Source organism: Gavia stellata, chromosome 6 (genome assembly GCF_030936135.1).
Source record: "Gavia stellata isolate bGavSte3 chromosome 6, bGavSte3.hap2, whole genome shotgun sequence".
NCBI classification, from domain to species: Eukaryota; Metazoa; Chordata; class Aves; order Gaviiformes; family Gaviidae; genus Gavia; species Gavia stellata.
Window position 1 is genome coordinate 52279924 of NC_082599.1, and position 26631 is coordinate 52306554.

The 26631-nt window shown below is 41.0% G+C and overlaps 1 protein-coding gene across 1 annotated transcript; it reads right to left on the bottom strand.

Annotated features, from left to right (window-relative positions):
• Nucleotides 1-1247: 1247 nt before the first annotated feature.
• On the bottom strand, nt 1248-26631 carry DCLK3 (doublecortin like kinase 3). Its single transcript, XM_059818938.1, has 5 exons — nt 26562-26631; nt 10981-12869; nt 3413-3545; nt 2328-2495; nt 1248-1444 (listed from the first exon to the last, which is right to left on the bottom strand). The coding sequence occupies exons 1-5, from the start codon at nt 26629-26631 to the stop codon at nt 1248-1250; spliced, it is 2457 nt and encodes an 818-aa protein (XP_059674921.1).

Genomic DNA, 26631 nt, shown 5'->3' on the forward strand with positions numbered 1-26631 from the left:
AATTATAAAAAACATATGCAATGAAGCATCTGACACTTCCTCTGGGAGATCTTTCCATAGCCAACAAGTTGTTGTTTTTCTCCGAGTTGAATTTTAATGTAATTTCATCCCATTGCCCATTCTCATGAAAGCAAGGAGAAAGCGTCCCCAGGGAAGGCAATTGGGAAAAAACCCAAACAATTGCTAAACTACACTGGAAAAGTGTATAAAAGCAATTCAGCTGTGAAGTGTGTTGATGAAAGGGGAACCAGGAAGGTAAGGATTGACTTAAGTCACAAAAGCAGCTTCCCAGCTTTCTCTTTGCCATCAGCATGAAAAAGTCACAGATGCACGTGGATGGCTCCTAAGAAAAAAATCAGTATGAAAAAACGCTTGGGTTATCATTCCATAAATACACCTATGGAAAAAGTACCAAAGTTCCCTTAGAATTGCTTAACTTCCTACTTCCCACAGTAGGAAGAAAAGCACTTTGAAAGTTATTATTACAGTCTTGAAAAGGTATTGGCCATGGTACCTTCCCACTTCTTCTCCTAAACAAATGAAACTACCATACTACACAGCACTACCATAGTTTAACAGAAACATTGCACAGTATATTGCCCTGTCCATGAGAACATCCAATGAAAGATATTGCCAAGGGAGATATCATAAAATACCTGGTTTAGTCTATAAGGATTTTTCTTCCCTCACAACTTAATAAATAGTATCTTGCTGCTTATTTAACATATCCTACAGCTAAAGAATATATTTGCTTTTTTTATTCCTTCACCTTCTCCATTGCTAGCAAGAATTGGTGAAAAGACAGTTCAGAGAATTACTGTAGGATGTGTCTGCAGACAGCTATTTTGAAAACATTATAAAATACAAAAATCCTGGAAGGTATCATACTAAAAGAGACAAGAGAAATTATTTCACAGTCATCACTAGTGTCAGCCACAGATGCAAACATTTGTCGTCTAAAAGATATACATTTTGTAATGTAAAAGCCCAAATCAGTATTTAAAGAAAAATAATAGATACCCTCCAGGAAATATCTAGTCCCCACTGCTGTCAGAGAGACTACTAAGTAACAGTGGAGGGAAGTGGATGCGAATTTGATCTCTGCCCTTCTTCAGAATCTCAGAAGCAAAAAAAGGCATGGTGATGGCCAGCAACAGCTATACACTAAAGGCCCAATTCATTTAGAAAAGAAAACATAAATAATTTGTTTATCAACAAAAAGAAGACTAAACGAGCTTGAAGAGATTTCATGTGTCCTCATCTGCAGCTTCCTTTCGGCGCTGGGCCCGGAAATGACGCTCAATATTTATTGTCACTTCCCTCTGCAAATTTCTGCTGTTAGTTTTTCCAGCTGTTCTGATCCAAGGGTGCTGAAGTACTTGTCGTGCTGTGTAGCGCTTCTGGGGATCCACTATCAACAGCCTGGTTATGAGGTCTTTTGCTGCTATTATGAAAAAGAAAAGGAGAGAGGGGAATAGAACAGTGGTGTGATGATGCTGACAGTTACACCTACACAAAACGTCCTCCTTATTTTTTCTTATTAGTTTCACCTTAATGAGTTTTGTGACTATCCCCAGGAGATATTCTAACAATTGGATTTAGAACCAGTGACAGAAGAAGTTAAATCTCCAGCATATCTTTTACTCATATCATTCTCTCCTTCAGAAAGAGAGGAGAAAGTGAAGGGAATTTAATCTTGAAAGCATGCTGAAGGCATCAGGCTGGGTGTTCAGATTCACAGGAATTAGCATTGGGTATCTCATCCATCAAGGAGCATAAAAGTCACAGAATGCTGTTGAGCATGTTCTCTGAAAGACTGTATAGGGAGAGAGGGGTTTTAGGGTTTCTGATTCTGAAGAGTGCACAAAAGAAACTGTACTAGCCTGTGAGAAGGAGAACACTACTACGTGCAGAACCCATTGATCTCAATAGAAAATCCACACTACGTTCTGCAGAGCAAGGATTTCATTCTCAGTTTTTGAGATTTTTGTGTACATCTTTACAATTTAACATAACCCTGAAGATTATTTTGGCATCTTTTTCTACAGAGGCAATTCATATAAGCAAGGTGAGGAAAATCCTTGTTCTTGCCTCAGAAAGGGAGCAATCCATTAAATCAATCAGACCTAATACTCAGATTCACAGCCACTGACACTACCAGAGGACTAAACTCACATCTAAAGCAAACACAGAATCACAGAAAAGAAAGAGACCTGTAAGACACCCCCGAGTTTATTGAGCCCACTATCCTGAACAAAAGGAAGTTCTTCCCACTCCAGGGAAGAAGTCTGTCACTTCTCAGATCTGCTATACATGCTGAATCTTACCTGCAGAAATATTGTCCCAGTACGGGGAAAGGAACTCATAGTGACCCAGCTGTATGATCTGAAACAGCTCTTCTTGATCACGTTCCTGACTGCGAAAAGGGGGAAAACCACAGAGCAGAATGTAAAGGATCACACCAGCTGCCCACATATCTACTTCGAGCCCATAGCCTGAGGAAGAAAAGACAAGTTTTGTTTTAGAAAGAAAACTCACAACTGGTAGGGAACTGTTTCTTTTTCATTCTATTTTCCACGAAACACAGAAGCTCTGCTCAGTTTCTCAGAAAGATGAAGTCAGCAGAAGAATAAGTGGCTGGTACACCATGCTTACAAGCTGAGCTGCTCTGCCTGTTAATAACTACAGCTCTCACAAAGTGCCTCTCTTCTTCAACATGTTTCACAAACATTGTCTCACAAGGCCAGTGTCAATTGGAGAGTAATTGAGAAAACACAGCATATATTTCTAAAATAGTCCTCCTCAGATTCCTTTCAAAAAAGCACTAAGTGTGCCAAGTTTCCATTGAAATTGGATATAACTGGAGATGTGCAACCCAGCTCCACAGAACAAAAAAACAGAAATAGCTTTGCTTGAGTCATCAACAAAACTGACTCCTTTTCAGGTCTGAATCTTTTTGGAGATGAAATATCCAACATTTCTTCTGGTGTGAAACATGCTTTGGCTTGTTACATTAGTTTAACATACATGTTCACAATGTTTTTGCATCATTAGGGGCCTTGGAAAGCTGTTTGGGTTACAGTCATGAAATGGGGCTGACTACCTCAGGTTGCAACATGAACTTTCGCTCATCTCCCCACTTCACCAATTACCAGCTATGATATTTTATGGCTTGTCTGCTTTGAAATCAGTGTTATATTACCATAGATATTAATAACGCAAACATGACTTGTGTCACGCTTGTGTTTGTCAAAAGCTAAAATCTTTCCTTTCCTTTCACAGATTACACTGCTAGCCAACCTCCTACCCTGCAAAGACATATCAGTAGGTTGAAACATTCTGGATTATTTCCATGACTCCAAGTTCAGAGTAATTGTATGATTTATGACAAATTATAAATATATACACTCACCCTTCTCAGCAAGTATTTCAGGGGCAACATACGTTGGTGTTCCGCATACAGTAAATATGGGTTTCGTAACCTGCTTTGCAAGGCCAAAATCTGCTAGTTTCAGTGTAGTAGATTTATCTGCATTATGCTGAACCTATACTCAACGAAAAATACATATATTTAGTCCAGATGCATTTTGAGACAGCAAAAGATAAAGGAAGCAGTTAATAATAAACAGGAAAAAGTTCTAATTATAGTGCCTTCAAGTAAAGCAACATGAAATGGAAACAGTATTTTGATAAACAGTATTCAGAAAGGGGTTTTCCCTCCCGTATACTAAAAGGGTGCATATACTTAAGAGGACAAGCAATAATGGAAAAAGAAAACTTTGCTCTACAAACTCAGGCACACTGTAATTTCCAAGAAATGAAAAGGAAGAAGACAAAAAATAACCAAGAGTCAATTAAATGTTATTATTTCCTCTTGTGAAAGTAAACTCTTCCCCTGGGAAAGCAAAGAAGAATGCTGTGGGCGTCTTTATGCTTAAAATGAGATATTCCCAGGTAAGCTACTGACTTTACAGTGTCACTTGAAAAGCATATCACTATCATACCGGTCTAACAAAAACAAACAAACAAAAGCATTACTTTCTTTGCACATTACTCTACTAGTCTACCTGCTGCCCTGAAAATAAATGAGTTACAGTCATCACATAGTTAAGAGCTGGAGAAATGAATCCATGCAGAATGTTCTCCTAAATGGGTCTTTTCAGCAGTTCCCATCTCCTACATCCACCTGGAAAGTAATCAAAATACTTCTTCCCATTCTAATTTTATATGCATGGGTCTTTAGCATTAATTTGTAATGCAGTTAATGAAACATTATTTTAAGAAACAAAATATGCCAGTGACATAGACAGTGGGATCAAGTGCACCCTCAGCAAGTTTGCAGATGACACCAAGCTGAGTGGTGCAGTTGACACGCCTGAGGGACGGGATGCCATCCAGAGGGACCTGGACAAGCTCGAGAAGTGGGCGCATGCAAACCTCATGAGGTTCAACAAGGCCAAGTACAAGGTCCTGCACATGGGTCAGAGCAACCCTCAGTATCAATATAGGCTGGGGGATGAAGGGATTGAGAGCAGCCCTGCCAAGAAGGACTTGGGGGTACTGGTGGATGAAAAGCTGGACATGAGCCAGCAATGTGCGCTCGCAGCCCAGAAAGCCAACCGTATCCTGGGCTGCATCACAAGAAGCGTGGCCAGCAGATCAAGTGAGGTGATTCTGCCCCTCTACTCCACTCTGCTGAGACCCCACCTGCAGTACTGTGTCCAGCTCTGGCGTCCTCAGCACAGGAAAGACATGGACCTGTTGGAGCGGGTCAGAGGAGGGCCACAAAAATGATCAGGGGGATGGAATACCTCTCCTATGAAGAAAGGCTGACAGAGTTGGAGTTGTTCAGCCTGGAGAAAAGAAGGCTCCAGGGAGACCTTATTGCAGCCTTTCAGTACTTAAAGGGGGCTTATAAGAAAGATGGGGACAGGCTTTTTATTAGGGCCTGTAGCAATAGGACAAGGGGTAATGCCTTTAAACTAAAGGAGAGTAGATTCAGACTAGATATAAGGAAGAAATATTTTACGATGAGGGTGGTGGAACACTGGAACAGGTTGCCCAGGGAGGTGGTAGATGCCCCATTCCTGGAAACATTCAAGGCCATGTGGGACGGGGCTCTTAGCAACCTTATCTAGTTGAAGATGTCCCTGCTTATTGCAAAAGGGGTTGGACCAGATGACCTTTAAAGGTCCCCTCCAACCTCAACTATTCTGTGATTCTATATTCAAAGGCCAAGCCATGAATAATGTAGTAGTATAATTAAATACATCAGTATTCTTAATACTGATGACTGATATTCAAATATTCTTTAAGAGGTAAAAAATGTCATGAAATTGCTTTAAATGAAAAATGGTCTGTCTCTGGAACTATGGGGAACAGATCAGCAGCTAAAATGTCTACAAGAAAGCCAAGGAAATCTGGACTCCAGTTTTGAATGGACAAACTGGAGTATAATGTGACAGGTATACTCCATGCTTTAACACCTCATACTTTGCCCTCAGTGCTTGAGAAAGACCATCTTGAATTTTTGGCTCTATTACAGGACAACTAAGGGCACAGATGGGACAAAATTTGCTCTCCTACATTACAGCTGACTAATCCCCATTTATCATCTTTATTGAAACTGTAAGCACTCATCCAATTTTGATTAAGCAAAAAGCTTTTGGTTTTTTCTTCCTTTATTTTTTTAAGAAAAAATATTACATTTCAAAATAATACATTCTAGCCTACTAATCCCTTTTTATCTTCTTTATAGAACATAGAAGCACTCTTCTAGTTTTGATTAAGTAAAACATTTTGGTGTTTTTTTCTGTTTTTCTAAGAAGAAATATTTTTCAGCATGAAACTGAAAATAAAGTTTACTACAACCATTCAGTCAAAACTTCTACAGGAGAAAGCTAAAATGCCATAACCATTTTCTCTATTACATTAATCAGCTTCATGATGATTTTTTGCCATGATGCACTGTGGACACAACAGCTGACAAAAATGAAAAATAAATTACAAAGGTAACAGAGCAGCATCTATCCACAGGATTTATATTCTAACAATAGGGGTAACAGTGGTAGAATGGTACAAAAACTCACAATTGAAATGCTCAATTTTATATGTGCTATGACAATATGAGCATGAATATATTTTCCTATTGTATAAATAAAGCTTTTAAAATCATATAAGAAAATTATGTCACACAGAACTTTGACTAATGCCCTGCATGCTACTCTACTAAGACATGTTTAGAAACCAGCAGGGGGGTGGGGAGGGTGGAGAACACACTGGTCTTAATCCCAATCCCAAAATCAGCAGGAAATATTTTGCTTTGTAAAATACACGGTTGTACTTTTTCTTTCATCAGGATGCCAGACTCCTTATCTCTCATCACAGCACAAGGTGGCAACACTGCACCATCTGTTCTTCCAGGACAAAACCACTGAGCTTTCATTTTACTTAACAACCGAACAGGTAGGAACAGCATGCGCCATGGGTATATTCTCACAGCTTTGTGACAATCATTTCAAAGACAGCATGTAACCTGTCAGCACGCCTGAAAACCTCAGCCCAGAACTTCTCGGCATCTTCACTAACACTATGCTCAGAACAACTCAAAGTCAGCTCGGGCAGAGTGAGCATTCCCTTCATCCCCAACTTTGCACTCTCCAGTCTACCTTCCCGTCACCTGGCATCACCTTGAGCATGCAAATATACTTCACTGTAGAAATAAAAGCTTCTCACGTTGCTTTTATTCCTTCCTGAGGCCAGACTACTTACTCACAGCAGTATCACTGCAATGTACAACCTGCTCAAGAGAAATCTAGCCTCTAACATCTACAGTATGTGCTCTGTGAAATGGTGAGACCAAAGCAAAAACGGTAACATTAGACAAATATACTAGCCTTACTGTGACACCTAGAAGACAGCTATTACTGTTTCTGCATTCAAGACTACAAAGAATGGTTCCAAAAGTCTATTTAAAAGTGCTGCCTTGTCTTACCTGCCTATAGAGTTAATTGAGATAAGGAAGACCAGTATTCAGTACAGCTTCTATAGACAGCCAATTTAGTCCATACAACTACTTGTGTCCTTCAACAGCAAGGGAAGCCAGTATCTGGTAGTCCTGGACTAAAGGCAGTCAGAATTGCTCACTACTCTCTCAAATGCAGATGCCATAGCAGGATATTAGAATATCATCTGAGGATTTCTAGCTATCCCAGCCACCCACCCAGAAGATTATAATACACTAATACAAAGCCAAGTTCATCTTCAAAGAAGGAACAAATTGATCTTTTCCTTTTCTCCTGTCTGTTGATGACTCCCAGCTCTTCATGCTCCTGTTTGTTTTCATATCTACCTTGTGAAATCCATCAAGGCGTTTACGAAGATCATTTACAGCATCAATATTTCTTTGGATGCACATATATATAGTAGCACAGATTCTTCATATAGACATCATGAAAGCAAGCTGGCCCATGGGACATTTTGTATTTTAGAAATAAACAGAGCTAGAGAAAAAGCACTACTTAGATGTTTGAGTTTCAGACATCACTTGCTGCTAGCTAGCTAGAAGAATCTCTATGAAAAATCTTACAGAAAATTCCATGTGTAGGTTTAGCATATTGAAAGCTCTTGACAGGTAACTGGTTAAGCAGGTTTTTAACTCAAATGCACTTGGAAACATCTGACAGTGCTTTGTGTATATGTAAATATTGTCACAAGAGCAAAGTTAAAGGACAGAAAGGCTATACTTGAAGTTCTCATACATATATGAAAACTTGAGAGAGAGAAAAAGAGGGGGGGAAAAGGAAAAAAACTCAAATACATAAAAAGCTGTAACACTTATATTATTTGTAAAGCTGAGTGTTAAATAATTACCACATTAGCATGTTGGTGAAATGTACAAGGAGATGAGTTTAAAATCACAAATACACACACGCACAAATGGGGGCAAGGATGTGGCTTTGGGTCTTTTATGGCTATAACCTGGAAAAACACCTGTAGAATTAAACAGTCCCTTAGCTAAAACCTTGCCAGCAAATTCTGCTCCTCCAGGTAGCATTAAAGAAGTGACTGGCTTCTTTTGTGGGACCAAACACATCACGTCACTCTACCTTGGTGGCAAAGGTTTTCTTGCTGAACACCTAGTCCTAAATTAGGTGATTCTGTTAGTAGATGGGAGGGAGTCAGAGCAGGTGCCTTCACAGCAGCTGTCAAACAGATTTTGTTTTTGTAGCGCAAGTCGCCACCCTTCTGCCTCACAGCTACGCTGCAAGGAGTCTGATCATTGTGGGCAGATGCAGTAGTGAGAGAAGGAGGGGGAACACAAAAAAGAATGATGGTGGACCGTTACAGAAGGTTATAACTAGAGGACAGTTCCACAAAAGGAACAGTAGTGCACTGGACTAATAATTAAAGCAGGTTTCCAACTCTCCTGTGACAATCATTTTGCAATTCACTAGACATCAAAGTGTATTCCCACCTTTTCCTCTGTAGGGACAGAAATGCTTTCCCTTCTTTCCCCAGCTGCTTGTTTTCATGAAACTTATGGAAATATTTTTTCCCCAGTTTGCTGCTCCTCTGTCAGCTCTGATGGAAATTAGCCAGAAGGTTCAAAAGTCACTAGGAGCAGGGTTAGATTCTCACACAAAGCACATTTACAGTAGACAAACACATTTCCTTAGTAAAACAGAATAAGGATCTTTTCTTTTCCGTTCCCCATTTGATGGAAAGGGTTAGGAAGTGTGGAAAAACAGTTGACAAGAAAGGACAGGATTCACCTGACCAAAAGAAGATTCCAAAGTAGGACAAACAAGTAAACAGCCTAAAAGTAAGTGCCTATTTCTGTTCTCTGTGTACAAAGAAAGTCTAGGGAGACTAATTCAGACTTAAATATCCGCAGCGTAGGAACCTGAAGCAAGAGGTATCCCACAACCAAGGACATCCCTGCAGCATGCCAGCACTTCCAGCACTGTGCTTCCTCTCCAGAAGGCTGCCCCCAGCCCCTGACCCACCAACAGCAGATGAAATTTGCTTCAATGCTGTTTGTTATTGTTCAGCACTGGCTGACCTTAAGATTAGCGGCAGGTCTCCTTCCTACTCTGCTGCTACTGCTCCAGTCACTCTGAAGAGTCAGAGGCAGCACATTAAAAAGTCAGAAAAGCCCGAAACTTGCTCAAATGTCCTGTATTTATAGGGATGCTTGTTAGATAGCGTGTGAGCTATCTAACACTATCAAGAGCTTATAAACTCATTTGGGTTGTTGAACAGACTAACTTTTCAAAAGGATGCTTTATGTAAATGCTATTAATACAGGTGTTCACAGCCAATTAGCAGCAAGGTGAAACTGGAACAGGTACAATTTTCTTTCACACAGTGTTTGGGTAACACTGTTCTTGTATGACAAAATACTTACAGGTTGGGGGCCAATCTGTCCTTGAAAAATATTTTCTGACTGTCAGAATGGGCAACATGATTATTTCAGTCCTACAGAACTTAGCCACTGCCCAGCAATCTCTGCTTTGCGGTGATGTGAACTAAATGTGAAAACAGCCTAAACGGACCTGTATCATGCCTCTTTGCTTACCTGCATCACTGCGATGATTACATATTATAGAGGGAAATGAAGCATCTGGTCTCAGGTGTTTCACATGCACCAGCTTATTTTCAGCAAATAGGAAGGAGCAGAGCCTGGTTCATAATGGAAAAATCAGCTTCTGCAAGAAAGCCCTGCAGTTCTAAGCAAGGTTTTGTTCTAATGGCAAAAGGAGGCATAAAGGCAGGGCCCAGATACGTACTTCCTCCTGCAAACCAGCCACTTGCACTCACCGTCTTTTATCTACACACAGACCACATACCAAGGATTTTCATCAGATTAAGCAGGATGCATAGCAGAACCTAGTATAGATGCTATTGGTTAGGCAAAAGGTTTGGGAGCAAACCTTTCATGCCCAGCCTTGTTCATCCTCTGCATGTTCTACAGGCTACACTGCTGCTTTTCTCCAGAAATTCACACTGATTTCTTCCCAAAATTGACTCCCTTGAAGAACTGAATGGCACATAGGACTAAATAATCTATTACCTTTTTGTCTGGCTAACTGTGATCTTCCACCAGCAGATCAAATCTGATTTGTTAAAGACTGGCAGATGTTTGGTATCTATCTATTAGGAAATTTGGAACCCTAGTGCAAGAGTGTAACACACGATTAGCAAGGGAGAGTTGTTTACTGTTACTCTTCTACAACGGGTGTCTTCTCAAGTGTCAATACTGCAAACTTTTCTATGCACATTCACACATGTGAGTAACTCTATTGACTTCAGTACTGGATGCAAAGAATGTAGCCTCAGAAATGTGATGTAAAAAAGAACTTTTCTCTTTGGCATGAAGTTAGTATTTGAGCTGACTTCAGTGCTGTATTTCACCAAAACACTCACATTTTACTGTCAGATTATTTCAATCAACTGCATCATACTTCTGCTGCTAAGAAAATAAATTATCACAAGAGAGAAATCACTACAGCAGAGGACTAGCACAGCAGTCTGCAGGATGTGTGACTGCAGTGGATGAAAAGCCCACCAAATAAATAACCTAAATTAGCAATTTTAATAAATTTTAGTCTGCAAGAAAGATGCCTTATGATTCACAATGCTTCATGCAAAAAAATTCATCCTTGCATACCTAAAAATCAGATGCTAAGTAACAGGCCTAATTTCCAGAAAAATACAAATGCTCTCTACCCCTGAAAGCCAGGTCATTTTTATTTGAATTTCTATCTGTAAGCACTGCTATCTGCAACGCACAGCAGATCTATGTGAAGTAAATTGTAATGGTAATTTCACCTTCAAAATTGTACCCATTTTTCCAAACAGCCCTGTCATAGCACATTATCTCTGCACAGTATCTGCTTAAAAATATTCAAAGATCCATAACTAAAAGGAAAATAAATTCAATTCCTGCACACATGCAATGTGTTTGCCAATACTTACCAAAAGATTCTCTGGTTTGAGATCCCTGTGGACAATGCTCTTGCTGTGAATATAAACCAACGCTTCACACAGGTCAGTGATCATGACAGCAGCATCATGCTCTGTGAACTTCACACTTTCGATGATTGCATCAAATAAGTCCCCTCCTGGGACATACTCCAGGATTAGGTAGATCTCAGCTTCTGTCTCATACACTTCAATTAAGCTTACTATATTGGGATGAGAAAGACTTCTAATGATCAGAATTTCACTTTCCATCATGTCCTCTTTCCCCTTCAGCTTAGATTTATCAACAATTTTCATGGCATAGATCTGATTGGAGTCGCAGTGGCGACATTCCTTCACCACTGCAAAGTTCCCATCCCCAATAGTTCTGCCAATCTCATAGTGTTTTTCCACATCAGTTCTGTTTTTAATGGCATGCCTCCGGCTTGCATTTTCCAATCCCTGAACCTTGTTTTCTTCTTTATTCACTCTGCGCTCCCCTGTTTTTTCTCGTCGTGTCATGTCACTCTCTCTACACGTGATATTCCCCTCTCTTCTGGCACCCTCCTCTTTAGCCCTTTGTCCCTCTCTGACCTCCCTATGTGTTTTAGATGGTTTCTCAGCATCCCTCGGCGTGTCTTTCTTTAGCCAACCACTTTGGTTCATTACGCAGCTACTTCCATTCTCTTCCTTCACTTCATGAGTTAGCTGCAGCCCTTCTACAACATTCTTCTTGATTTTTATTACTTCCTTCCCATGGTTTTCATGTTTCTCCACATCCCTTTCCTTCTCAATGCTCCTCTTCTGTTTCCCCAGCCCTTCATTAACATTCCTATGTAGGGGCTTCCACATCCTCCTACAGCCGTTATCTTTCCAACAAATTTCTTCACCTTCCAGACAGGTTTCTGAAGATTTTTGGCAATTCCTGATTTTTGCATTTCTTTCTGCATGGTACCTCTGACATGCGCCTGTGCTCAGGTCTTTATTCTCACAGGAGGCCTCAGCTCGCCTTTCCCTTTGTAACTTTTGTCTGGCCTGCCTTTCCTGTTCACACTTCTCACACCTCATCACCTCCTCTGAACACTCTTCTAATCCCTCCTCAGGACTCCTCTCATGGTTAAGGTACCTCTCGCTCTCTCGGGCTTTTCTAGAAGGCTTCACTCCTTGTTCACCACCCCAGCTCTCTCTAGTCCACTTTTTTTTCGTTCTCATTTTTTCTTCTTGCTTTGTCTTGGCTTGACTTTTTCTTTCATGTGTATCTACGGGTTTGGGAGACATGCCATCACTGCAGTTCTTGGTAATTTCTGTCTCATCAAAGCCACTGTCCACTTTTGAAGCCTTGTCATACAGCCTGCTCTTCAGTTTTTGGGACTGCTCCTCGTTCTGCTGAATGGCAGCGCTGGCAGCATAAGGATTTTCAGGATAAAGTTCTTCTAATACCACTTCCAGGTTCTTCAAAGTGAGGGGCTCTCTCCCTATAGCTATGAATGCATCACCTTCCCTGAAGAAGTCAGAAACACTTCGGATTTCTCTGCCTCTCAGATTGTAAAGCTTTCTCACACGGTCATTCTTCCAGCGTGGAAATCCCAGAGCTTCTGAAATGTCAGCCATCAGCTGTTCAAAGGTCTGAACTGATCTCCTGTTCAGAAGCAAGGTTATCCTTCTGAGTGTGTGTCCACCGGGTTTCACCACTGTAATAATCCTTGGCTTCACAGGACTGTGCTCTGAGTGTATCGTGTGAAAACCGTTACGGGGATTAAAAAATGGGGACCTATGACTGTTTTCACTCAAACATGGTTTTCCATAGTTGCCATGACCAACAGGAGGACAAGTCCCTTGTAGTTTCCTCTCTTTTACTTTTGAGCTTGCATTGTGTGACGACTGGTCAAGCAAGCCTCGGCGTCCTAAAGCAAACAAAGGGTAGGCATATTACTCATTTTGCATCATCAGATCTTTCTGAGCAATAGTTTTCTACATATCAGTGTACGTGACCTCAGAGAGTAAGGGTACATGCACTCAATACTTATAAAGAACCTTAACTGCCACTAAGGAGTAACTCCACATACATGCAACTACAAACATTGTCAAGTTTGTGAGAAGGTGTTATTGGACCTTGTGACAGAGAAATGCTATTAAAAAAAAAATAATATTGGAAACAAGTAGATCCTTCTGCTAAATCCTCTCATCTTCCAGAAAACGTCAAAAAAAAATGGGGTTACTTGTGCCAGGATTGCATCCAGATTGTTTAGCATCCTCTTATGAATCTACCTACTATGAATTCACTCAATTCATTTCTGAACCTAATTGCAATTTTGGCCTCCGTAAACCCTGTGGCAACAAGTTCCACAATTACATTGCATGAAGTAAAAGAAATTCATTACTTCTGTTTTAAAATTGCTACCAGATGGCTATGTGTGTGCAACCTCATATTCATATAAATAATTATCTCCTTTTCCCTTTCCCTGGACCGTTCATTTAGTTTCTAGACTTCTATAACAAATCAAGTAAATTAGATTCTTTTTAAAAATAATTACTTTTGCTATAATTTTACACCAATTTTATAGTACATTTAATAGTAATGTAACTTAATTTTTTCTCTTAAAGAAAGGACATCTTAATTTTGTTTGATAATTGGGGTCATAGTTTTTCAATATTTTAGTTTTGCTTCATTATTCTAAAAAATATGTAAAATCACACAAAGTCCTCAATATCCTCTAGGGACATTAACAGTTTTCCCTCCGATATTTCATCTTTGAACACCAACCAAAGAAAACAGCACCATTCGTTACGTGTAATTCTGAAAAGGAAGAACTGAAAACATAACATGTGGTTATAAGCAAGCCAAGCTATAACATAATTCACTGTCTGTAAACACAACAATAAGCTAAGAATAAAAATTTTCCCCTAAAGTACTCTGATTTCTTATTAAGATTAAAACTTGATTACAATGCAATTCGTTTCAGCCTCAAGAAATAAACTTTCAGAATGAGATCACAGAGTGCTTCCAACTCCATTTAATAGTCTTGCGGTTCAGTTGGGAACAAACATTCAATATGTATGAACTAACAGGATCAAGCCAAAAGAAAGCAGCCAGAATGATTACTGAACCATTACAACGAAATTCCCATACAGAAATGGCTTATCTCCCAGAAAATCCCACCCATTTTCATACATTACATATTCACAGCGCAGTGGGCAAATCCACAAAGGAAAATCTGTGCATACAAGCGCTCGTCTTGGTGCTAGGGTTAACAGATGCATGTTCAAGAGTTCTGGCAAGCTTAAACCTACTACATTTTGGTTTTCAACTGCCGAAAAGCCATTCTCAGTATTTCAAGCTATGTGTTTTTATTTGTCCTTTTCATCAAGGCATAACAGAGTGAAGAGGAAATACGCCTCCTCACCTACAGTAACAAACAAAAGGGACAACTACAAGAAGTGCTGCAGCATTCACTTGCTCTGCCTCAAAAATAGCGGATCCAAAATGCCAGGTGTTGAGTGGGGAAAGCACAGGAGGAGACACTGCTACAGACCTCCACCCTGCTGTTGGCTTTGCTCGATGTATGATGATGGACACTTCTTAGTTATCATGCTCTTACCAGCTAAGTGCTGTGTGCCCCCCAGCACGCCACTTAACTCTTGGCTTCATTTTCTTCCTCTGTGAAATGAGATAGATACTTCTTCTCCAAATAAATATTACAAAGAAGCCCAGCTGCCAGCACGCTGATTGAAGATGTAAGCATTATATAAGAGCTACGTGTGACTAACGCTTGGTGGTTGTACAAGTTATTTCTGTCTTCATTCTGCTTTTTAAGGATGATCTCTTGTTATCAACAGATGACTACATATGTGCTAGTGATTTTTCAGCAATCAGATATTTACATTCCACCCAGAATACAGCATACTGTGAATGGGGGAAAAAAAAAATTCAGATGTAATAATAGTTCTCTGAAATCTAAATCAATCTCAGAACGTGTTGGTTACCAGGAACTGCCGAAGCTCTGAATTTAATCAACATTTCCAGATTCTTGTGTACCCCCTGTATCAAAGCATTACTTTGCTTATAGGAACAGCAAGTGACATTTTTACTGCTTATAATCTTGGTACAACATAAAAACAATGCTGCACTAATAATTACTTTTCCCACAGATTATGTTGCTCCCAGCTATGCTGCTATTATCACACCTCTCTATAAACCATTCATTTTAAGTGCCTGGCTGCACTGTTGATCGGTTCAATTATCCAAACATCAATTATGTTTCCTTTCTTCAGTAAATCGGTTAAGCTTTAACCAGAAACCAAGTTTATTTTTTAATTCTATAACTAATGGAATAAGAGCAGTTTTATGTAATTATTAAGAACAATCCAGGAATGTGTTTTTGTGCTTTTTAAACTGGCTTAATTCCTAGCCAAAAACAGTTTGATACAAGCCACAAGTTAATATATAATCATTTTAGGAATAATAAAAATACTGCATATTGTTCTAAGATGAAAAAGGAAGTTACATGAATGCTTAAATCAATGCCTAAAGGAATCTCCTAATGTTTTCTGAGAAAAGGGGAAGAGTCAAATTTTGTCAAAGAGGTGGTCCCAGTGACTAATCCATATATTACATAAAATAAAAAAATCAATTTCAATTGCCTGTTACAACTATTTCGGTCATGATTTCTGTTATTTTCCAGTTATGCTGTATTTATTTTAACTGATACATATTAAGCAAGCCTCAATCTGTCAGGGAAGTGCACAGACTTAAAGCAGTAACAAGCATTTCTAGAAAGCCTTCAAAGGTCACGCACATACACAAATCCTATAGCTACAATTTGTACTGCTTCAAAATCTTGTTTCCATATTTACATACAAGTGGGAGAGGGAGGAAGAGGGAGGTGGGATCAGAAACACACTTCAATGAGTCTAAGTACTGGCAAATTATACATCAGAGAATAAAATGTGTTTTTTCTTTTGTTGTCTTACTGAGAGCTAATGGGTATCAATTACACATATTTCTTACACATGTTAATATGGATGGAAGCATGCATGCATCTGTCTACTTTTATCCGTATACACATCTATCTATATATGCTTGTGTATCACCAAGTATCAATATCTAGGATGATGCAAAAGATTAACAAGGCAGAAAACTGTAGGGGAGCAGCATGGCCGAGGAGGCTGCTGAGGACTGTTGCTGTGGAAGGGCAGGGGTAAGGCAGCACGGCTGGTCAAGGGCACCATGCGCACCACCTAAGCTGCACACGTGGGCAGAGAGAAAAGAAAACTGGGACCCGCAGAGCGATACAGAGCTCCAGATGATGAAGACACAATGGTCTTGTAGAGTAAACGATCGCACCAAATCTCTAGAGAAGCAGGGAGGATGGGACAAACAGGGATTTGGGAGCTCAAACAGGTAGTAGGAACAAGAAGTTTAGCACCTACTGATCAGAGCACAAGTGCTCCCTGTAGAGAAAATGGTTGCTGCAGGGAGCACAGCTTCTGTGGTTCACTTTTAAAAGCCAATTCACCAACCGTTTGTGATAGCCACAGTCAATCCCACTGAGATGGGGGAAGGTATAGGGGGGAAACCACAAAAATTCCTCCAGAAGACCTTTCCTTGTAGGGTTGTGGCTCATACTCTGGACCTGGAGTGAAGTGCAGTGAATTCAGAAGACTTAAGCTCTGAATAAGGTGTGTATACAGAACTTCAACCAATCTTTATCTTAAGGAATTGCCTGGCTACACCCTTTACAACAGCAGAGTAACAGGATTCGCCAGAGGTCATCTATTCTTGTGATTAAAAATGTATTGCTGCCATTTGTCCTGCAAAAGTTATCCCTTCCCTTGACCAGTCTATAAGTTTTTATTCATCAATTAAAATATTTCCACTCATCTTGCATTCCTGCTTGGCTCTTCTGCTTGAGATCACAGTCTCAGTAATTAACTGAATGGTTTACCCAGCAGCTAATTCTGCTATCAAGTCACAGGTTGCAGTGGAATTAAATTTTTACACGGAGTATTACAACACAATTTAAAACAGAAGGCAACACTGAAATAGGATCTAGTTATGGCATTGCTTTCTGTGAATAAGAGGGTGTTATTTAAGCCCTGCAATTTCTTTAGAGGGCCTTGGATCAATTTGAAAGCCTCCACTTACAAAAGCAACCGTGAAAACTCCCCAAAACATTAGCAGCATTCTTCACACAAGTTGCACATGACGGAAACTGTGTATCTGGGAGAAATTTTGATACATTAGTCCAGATATAGCATAAACAAAATACTGTTTCAAATGGGAAGGGAAAGAACAGCACTAAAAATGTCTGGGTTTTCCTTAAGCCCCAGCAATTCCTGCTGAGGGCATACAAAACAAAGACCATAGGGGAAAAAATTAAGATTAATTGGAACCAAAAACATTTAATTCCTGTCTAAGTATCAACAAGTATTTTAAAGTACTTGAGGGTAAAGAATGTCTCTGGCCTTTAACTCAGAGCAGCCAAGTACATAGTTCACACAGGTTACCCGTGTGCATCAGCAGTCGGCTCCAGGATGCAATGTGAGTCCTCTAGAAGTGTGCCATCTTGATCTCCTCTTCTTGCGGTAAATTATTAAATGTTGCAACTTTCAGGGCTGGTGCACACTGTTAGTGCCCAAGACTGAAATAGCAGTATGACAAGTCTCACTGTACTAAATTAGTTACACGGAAACAAAATATGATCACAGGCATCCTTTTACAGCAAGTAAATTTTACATGGGCATTATTTACAGCCCTACTGTTGCAAACACTACTGATGAATTTTTCTCTAAAGAGCTGTAGCTGTAGCACCCTCTCTTTCCTTCCCTCCTGCTCACCCTTGCCTCCCTGCCATGCTTTACAGCATTTTAGGGCAGAGATTTTGTTTGAGACAGGACTTGTGGTTATTTCAGCAACCACGAAAGGCAGTCACACTGCATTAGTTTTGTCCAGATAAAATCCTGAGTAGAAAAAGAAAGTCAAATTTCATAAGGACTGGATCAAGACCGTGTCAAACGTAGCAGGACAGTCCCTGCTAGTTACACCCTGAGCAAGCTCCAAAGGTTCACACAGCTCAGAGGTATGGTGGACCTTGAGGACCCCAGAATGCTTCAAGCCAAGCTTCAAAAATGTCTTTTTCCCCTGTAATAGCTACTTTAGTAACTGCTAGAGGAGGGTCAAGCACCAGCACTGAGAAGACAGTTTGTCTCTTCATCCTCTTGGCAATTCCGTGGTGCTCCTCTGTGTAGAAGCCATTTAATTCAGACGAAAGCAGACAGAGCAGATCACAAAGGAAAGGAACATCTGAAAACGGGGCATTCAGAAGTATTACGCAAGACATTTCAGTAGGAGGTCAGTGTCTGGCTGCTTTCAAAAACCCCACCAGCTATCAGGCCGAGTGAGTAATGTCAATAAGACAAAGTGGAAGTTGAACAGTTGAATCAAAAGTTGGGGACTGAGTAAAGGTGGCTGGCCTTCTCACATGGAAACTGAGAGTCAAGAAGGGAAACTGAAGAGACTGGAAATGGCTAGTCAGAAGGGAAACCAGAAGAAAACATGGAGCACCGGGATTTTGCTACCAAAGGAAACTAAGACTATAGACAGACATGTACAGAGACAGACAAACAGGACTAGGGAGAAGGGGGTTACTCTGTCCTCCCATGTGTTGTGGAAAACAAATTGGCCCAGCAAAGAGACAGGATTAGAAATTTCTTCTAAAACAGGGTATGGCGAAGGGATTAAAAATGGAAGCTGATTGGGGAAACGCCAAGGAGAGAGACAATGCAATAGGAGCTGGGAGAGGGAGCTGGAACTTGCAGGGAGAGGCGTGCTGGGAATAGAAGAGAGAACTGGAAGGGGCATTGCCCTTCTGGCATCACCATCCAGAAGCCAGCCAGCATGTAGCAGGGCCAGACACTGAAAGTGAAAAAGGAAACCTAGTAAAGAACTGGACAGGGAGGGTAAGAGAAAAGAAGTTATAAGGGAGACTGGGACAGACTGCAGGGAATGGAGCAAATAAGGCCACAGTTAGACACTGTCTGACAGCAGTTCCTATGAACTTTGATACTGGCTGATAGCAATTTCTGTGAACTTTGCTGACAGAGTGGAAGCAGATGAAGACCATAATAGGGAAGCAGTAAAACATGAGGGTGAGAGTAAGAGTGGGTCAGGAAATCAGGTTGGATGCTGAACTTAGGCAAAGGGTTGGGACTGGGAGCAAGCAACAGAACTGTCCTCACGCGGTCTGCTCCTTTGCAGTTCTTCATAAAGGACATCTACCTGCTTTAGTTGTCACTTACCATATTAGTTCACCTCGATCTTTTTTTTAAAGAACAGGAAAAACTGCATGCACACAAACAGGTGACTACATTAAGAGAACATTACCAAGGTCGTCATTAAGACAGGACAAAATTAAAGTTGTCAGCATGACTTGAATTCACCTCCTCCTTGCATACAAGATAGTTTAGAAGAACATACAGTTTTTCCTATATCTGTTCCAGGGTACAGTGGGTCCTCTATAACAGATAATCTAGAATCAGGACTGTGCTGTAAAAAAAATAGAGACCTTAACCTCTGTAATCAGAAGAGCTGAGAAGTGTGTAGTGAAAGAATACAGGAAGAAGAATAGTTTCTCTGCACAAGGCAGTGCAGCCCTGAAGAAGTGGATTTTCTCTCAACCAATCCCACAGAACTTCAAAGCAATCGACTTAATCTAGATTTCTCAGAGAGGATTACATTCTGGCGGCCAAAACAATATCCTGAGACCTGATCTGCAAACCTGCTCAGTGCTCACAGCTGCAGGAGAATATACTGGAAGAGGTACTTCAGACACAAGGTAATATAACACAACACATAGATAATGCTAAATCATCCCAAAATTCAGGAGCTAGGCATCTCAGGTTGCATTCTTCCCCAAATAAAAGTACTTTTGACTTTATTTTTTGCACCTTGACTCCCACTGACTGCAGTTCATGCCCTCTCTTTACAGGTATCACAGAGATGCTAACCCATGTTTGTTGCTGTAGCAATAACCACGACAGAAAAGCTCACAAGGTAATAAGCCTGTATTAATAGCAGGGTTCAGAAAGCATGCAGTGAAAGGCACAAACAGCGAGGGTAAACAGTAAGTAGACACTCATTAGGTAAGCTTTGTCCATCATATGCACTGATGGAACCAGAGACCCTGGGGGGAAAAAAGCAGCGTCTGATAGTGTAATTAATGTTTATATCTTAACGCACAGGAACAGGGGTTGGGGGAACAGCACTGCTAATCAATAGTCATAAAGGCTTGACTTTGTAACCTGAATAATGTTAGAGTATAAGTACCTGGCCTCATAGAAATAACTTTTTTTTAATACATTGAACAAATATGTGTTGAGAATACATTTGATGGTAAGGCAGTTATAAATTATACTATGCAATAAAATACTACTGTAAATCATGTGGTATTATAACCATGGTTTACTAAACCAAATAAAATAAGCACAAACTAAGTATTTTTAGAAGACCAAAGTATATTTTATCCAATTACATAAAAAAATTAACTTGTCATAGTATTTGCACGAATTCTCATCTGCATTAGCTACTGGTGCAGAAGGAAAACAAACCCATGTTCAATATTACAAATCCCATTTATCAGCTGGAATCTTTCAAGAACAATTATAATACTGTCACAATGAAGGAAAAAAAAAAAAAAGGAATCAGTTTATTTTCTGTAACATCATTTCTGCTACCCTAATGGGCATCTCCAGTCATACTCATGCCAGCACATCCATGTCCAATTTGCACTAGTGTGATGGAGATCAATCACTGACCCAGTCTAACCCAATTTGTAGAAAACTAAAATCACTCAGCAGCTCAGGCAGTATTCTAAGTTCACCAAAGAAAAACTAACTTGGGTTCATCTACAAAAAAGAAAAAAAAAAAACCCAGAATAATATCTCTATCTCATAAATATACAGTTTTAGCCCTAAAAGATCCTATAAAATTAGTATGACAGGATTCCAAGTTCATTACCTTTTACAATTTCACATCAAGCATGCTTAAATTCGCATGCAATGTTATTTTTCCTTTAACTGTCAGCCCTGCAAACTCAGCTGTATGTCAAGTTGAGTTCCTTCTGTCCCACAAGTCACTAACAGAACTAAAGTTTCTCCCGGCCAAATATGTCTGGTCCCATTAAGTGAGTACCGAAGTGTCAGCTGCAAGGAAAAGGAAAGAAAACGTCCTTAGCAGCTACTCCTAGAGTGCAAGAACATGGGAGACGCACGCCTTTGTACCCACTCCCTGCCCTCATAAGGGCAGGCAAGAAGACTTCAAAATTTTGCATCATACACCATATCTTCAACATACCTGCTTTTTATTTTAAGAATAAAAGCTTTCTATTTTAAGAATAAAATAAATATCCGTTATGTCATGCGAACTAGAAAATCCAAATCTTTCAGTCCCATAAACACCCATTCTCATTCTTCCCCAGACTTTCACTCTACAAAGAAAGAAGGGACTCTACCTTCTCCCTGCCTATTTCTCTCACTCCCTTTTCACTGCCAGTTTTGGGACACAGACCTCTGAGTTTATGGGAGATCCTAGCAGGCAAAGAGTACCAGAGCAGCTAAAAAGCAGGCAGATATTGTAGCAAAGGAGTTCCTAAGATGGGAAGAACTGTCTAGAGGGACAGCCTGAGTGGAAAACCTTGCAGCTGGCTGGACTTCAGCTGAGGGAGGGAGACTGAGGGATGCCCACATTGGATCCCTCGCTATGGCTAGATGTGCTCTGGATTTTTCCATCCTGAGGACGGATGGTGCCTCTGTCTCCTCCAGCCCCAGTGTGGGTGCCATCCTGCAGTAAAATGCATGTAGGAGGCTCAGCATGCAGCAACATGTGACCGTATTTACTGTATGAGAACCACGAGGGATAAATTACATTTAGCAGCCACCTTTCCTTCCTTCTCCTGAAAGAAGAAACTCAGGGTTTTCCTTGCCTTTTTTTTATTTTTTTTTTATTTTCTCCCCTTCTCCTTTGCTAAATGTTCAGAGCCCCATTGCAGACTGTCCTTGTCCTCTCCTGTCCAGCTGCCCCCAGGATGGAGCAGCAGGGGCCAGACTGCTGCAGGGCAGCCTGGTTTGCTCTCTCCATGTTAACGTTCCCCTTTTCTGACCTGGCAACAGTGGTTGGGCAAAAATTACCTTCCCAGGCACTCACCTCCTTCCCCTGCAGGCCCACAGCTACCCCACTGTACAGTTTAAGATTTTCTAAATCAAGCCATTTGTAATTAAAAAATAAAATATTTACAGCAAACACAGATGGCTATTGCCATGTGTTAGTGTTAAACTGAGCTGAATCACCCCCCGAGCAGCAGATGAAGGTAAAGATTTCATGTCGTCTGGTAATGAGTCACAAGTGCCATCGTTTTTACTGTCTTTTTTTTTTAAAGAGCAGAACCCCACTTTCATTATCTTCTTTCTGACATTTTAAGAGTAGCAAATTAAAAAGCGAGCATAAAGAAAGCCCTTTAAAGAAGTATACAGATGCATAATCTGTAAAGACTAAGTGAAATGTAAGACTGCACGTGAAATGAATCAGTGCCTTTGGAGGTGTGAGGCTCAGTTCAAGTTGCTACCCTACATAAAACCAAAAAAAGAATATTATGAAACTGCTCATTTATTTAATTTCTTTTAAAGCTGACAGGCTCTGTATTTTACTGGGCACAGCCATGGCTGCTTTCTACAGTTTGACAGCTTTAGCATCTGCCCCAGTAACCAGGGAAGTGAGCTCTGAAGTCCAGGACCTTCCATCAAGAATCTTTCAGGAGAGGGACAGATCTGACAGAGGGAAACCAAAACATCTTGCACAACTGCAATATTTGCCAGAATCCATCTGGCAAAGTCCTCTATGTGCTTCTCAAGGCTCAGCGTACAGGGCATTTCACTTTCACGTTGATGCTCTTGACTCCTGAACAACCATACATTTCAAATTAGTTAATTCATGTTTCATCACAAAGTAAGCTTTCACTGCTTTTTAGTCCCGTTAGCCAAAGTTGCCTCAGTGAAAGGAGCAGGACTCTGTTTCTTCTTGTGGGAGATTTTATTTGCATTGCTTCCTAAATCTCAACTTGATGACTAATCGGTTGCAACTGAGCAAACGCAGTGAAAATAAGAGAGCTTGCAGAGGTGTCACTGAGGGTTTAATTAGGCTTCCAGATCCTTTATTACCAATAACCTTGTTGCATAACTAAAGGAAAGACACAGCCAGAGTCTGATTCTCCATCTGGTTTGCAAAAAGGCAATTACCAAAAAGTTTTCTTTGGAAATTTAGGACATTTAAGAGAGGTTAACTGGCATAGAAATATAGAATTGCCAACCTCACTTTTACAAAACCCTTTTTTCAAAAGAGACTAATATTTTAAAGTCAACATTGCAAAATAAATTGTTTTGCAGAACTTACAAAAGAAAATGGGTTTCTCAGGGAAAACTAAGCCAGTGCTAATTAAACTTAAAAGCATGATGACAAACAGAAAGGTTTTTCAAATAACCAGACATTTCTCAGCATTTCCATTAACTACATTATTTGGGGTGACAAGAAAACTAAAAAATTGGAGTGTGTATATATATATATGTACTCTTATATATATACACATATATCTATTGCTAGCACAGGCTAGCAATACTGATTGAGTGGGAGATGGTGTTTTCAGAATGATTATTGAGAGCTTCTTCTAAGAATACATGACATAAATACTTGTTTTGCATTCTTACGATAATTAGACTGAGTAAACTATACTAGCAACAGAGGGAAGATGGTAAATGTGCCTGACTTTCATTTGCAGTGAAAGCAACCACTGCTGGGTAAGATGAACAATTTGCAAGTATTACCAAAACTTCAAATTTACATTAGAACCAGTCGAGGCAGCATCTCCCCCTCCTTTTTTTCATTGTTTCCAGTATCTGGTGAACACTCCAAAAGGACAGACCCTGTACCCTGAAAATGAGAAAAACTTGGAAAATAGTATACCGAGAAGAGTCACATTCACCTCTTTCAACTACTACATTTTCAGCTCTGATCCAAGTTGCACTGAAGCTAATAAAAAAAAAAAAAATTCACATTACCTTCAGTGAGGTAATTATATCTACAAGAAAATCTATATAACACTGATTTCAAATGATGTTAAATGCTTAGGAATCATCAAGTCAAAGGAAAAGAGGAAAAGCAGTGACAGAAACCAACTCAATTCACCCTAGAACTATTGGAAAAGAAGGAAGGACCACCAACTTCCCTGATTTCTACAAAACTATAGATGTTTCTGCAGAAAACAAACTAAGCTAAGTAATCTTAGAAATAGGGAAATGAATCCCACACAACTTCCCTTAGTCACCACATGCTGAAAGTCCCGCAGATGCCAAAATTGTGAAGCTCTGCAGAACATGACTAGAAAAAGCAGCAGTGCAGATAAATACAGCGCATATAGTGACACTACCGGATAAAGATACATTCAAAACTCAGGTTAGCATGCCCAAGGTAATTAATTTGAGTATGAAAAAAACAGTAAAGACAAGTAACTTTAGCACAGCTCAAATTCAGAGGCATGAACAGCTACCAATATCTTGAATTAACACCAAGTTATCTTTGCTGGCAGTTTAAGTCCAATTAACCAATTCAGGTTAATGAACCAAAGATGGAGAATTACCAGGAGCTAGCTCTCAGCTGATGTGTCCTAATATCCTACAAAAATTTTCATGGAAAGAGTTATGCCACTTCAGGAGATCCACACCCATTACACTACCAGAAAGAGACTCTAACTCTGCAGGATCAGTTTCATCCAGAGAGCCACAGGACAGCTTCCCAAGATACAAAATGCAGCCACCTCTTGAGAAGTGCATGACAGAGTTGCTATAATAACTGCACTTCTACTACATAAAGTAGCTGTAATACGTTTTGTAAGCTTGGTTTCACCTGCTGTTTTGGGACTCTGTGCTGGTTCTCAACATTTCAAAGAGTCAAAACTGCATTTAGACAGTATAAAAACCACAAGAAGCAGTGAGAGGAAAAAGGGGGGCAAAAAAAAAAGAGACAAGGAGGTGGGAGGTCAAATTTGCATGTAAACGTGCATATACGTACATTTTCATTTCTATATAAAGCTAGCAGCAAAAGCATGCATGATAAACTAGCAGGTTTGGTGAGAAACTCTTAGATTATCCCCTCACACAATACAGGTTGCAGTCTATATGCTCAGAGGAAGAAGCCAGAATTTTGTTACACTGTTGCGAGGGGTTTGTTTGTTTGTTTTTTTTAAAAAGGAAATGTTTCAGTACAAAGTGTTACAAAAGTTTCAGTTTATGGGGTTGTTTACAAACACAGTGTCTCACAACCCGAAAACTGTTCCATTAGCCCAAACCAGTGGCCCGTCCAGTCCTCCAGACATTGTGTACTGACCGTCCCCTGAGGAAGACAGAAAATAATGCTGCGCAGTGAAAAGTTATGGAATAGTTTTCCTGTAAATATCTGCTCTGTTATTAAATAGGAGCAGACATAACCGATGTAACTACAGAAGTCAGGGGGTACAAGGGCCCAACCAGCATTCCTCCCCAGAGAGGTTTGGCTACCACATGTCACAGCACCCACATCTGACACAACAGCCCTCCCCGTCCTTCGAGCCCGTGCCTGTAACCCGCACAGCTCCAGCTGTAGTAATTTCCCAGCTGAGGGAAAGCTCACAGCCCTGAAGTGTGTTTTAACACACAGTTGTGCAACAGCTTAAAATCTTTGCATCGCGTGCCATTTACTTTTTTGCGTCGGTGCTCTCCGAGCAGCCCACGAGCATTCACTCCAAGCGAACTCTACTCACGCCGACTACTAAGAGCGCAAGTTACTGCTCATCTTCGATTTTTAGCGCGGTGCAGATGACGCTGCGCCTGCCTTTCGGAATGGTAAACACTGACTTCGCATTCAGCCTTCAAAGCTCGCTCTTGCATCTCGCACGGCTGCTGAGGTGGTCTCTCAGCCAGGAAAAGGGAGCCTGACCCCCGGCACCCCCGGGGGAAGCCGCAGAGACTCGCTGTCCACGCAGAAGCAGCCGCCTCTCGTTCCGCTTCCCAAAGGCTGTGCAACGAATCCGCTTCATTACTTTCCATTACGATACAAAGCAGGGCGGGGGTGAGGGGGGCTTCTCTTTCATCAGAATGAAAAGTAATTGCAGGTTGCAGGACCCAGGCGATAGGCATGGAGGAACAACCATCCCCACTTCGCACCTCCGGGGACCCCCTTTTTTAAAAGCTTTCCTTCCCTCCCGAAGCCCTCGCCTCAGTCCCATCGCCAAGCGGGAACCGCTCCTTCCTCCGGCCCTCTCGACCCCCCTTTAAAGCCCAAATGCCACCGAGAGCTCCCCCCGCTTCCGCACGCCGCGGCGGTCCCCGCAGCCCCACGGACAGGCGAGGACGGCGGAGGAAGTTTCGCCGGCGCCGCCTCACGCCCCCCGCAGCCGGGGCGCGGCGCCCCCCTCCTCCCAAAATGACCCCCCGGCTGGCGACCTGCCGGGCAGGGGGTGCAGGATGGGGCGCGGGGGCTGCCCCCGGGGCGGGGAGGCGAGGGAAGGGGCACTCACCCGCGCAGTGGCCGTAGGGGCAGCAGGAGCCCGCCGCGGGGTGCAGCGGGGGCGGCGCGGCGGCCGGCAT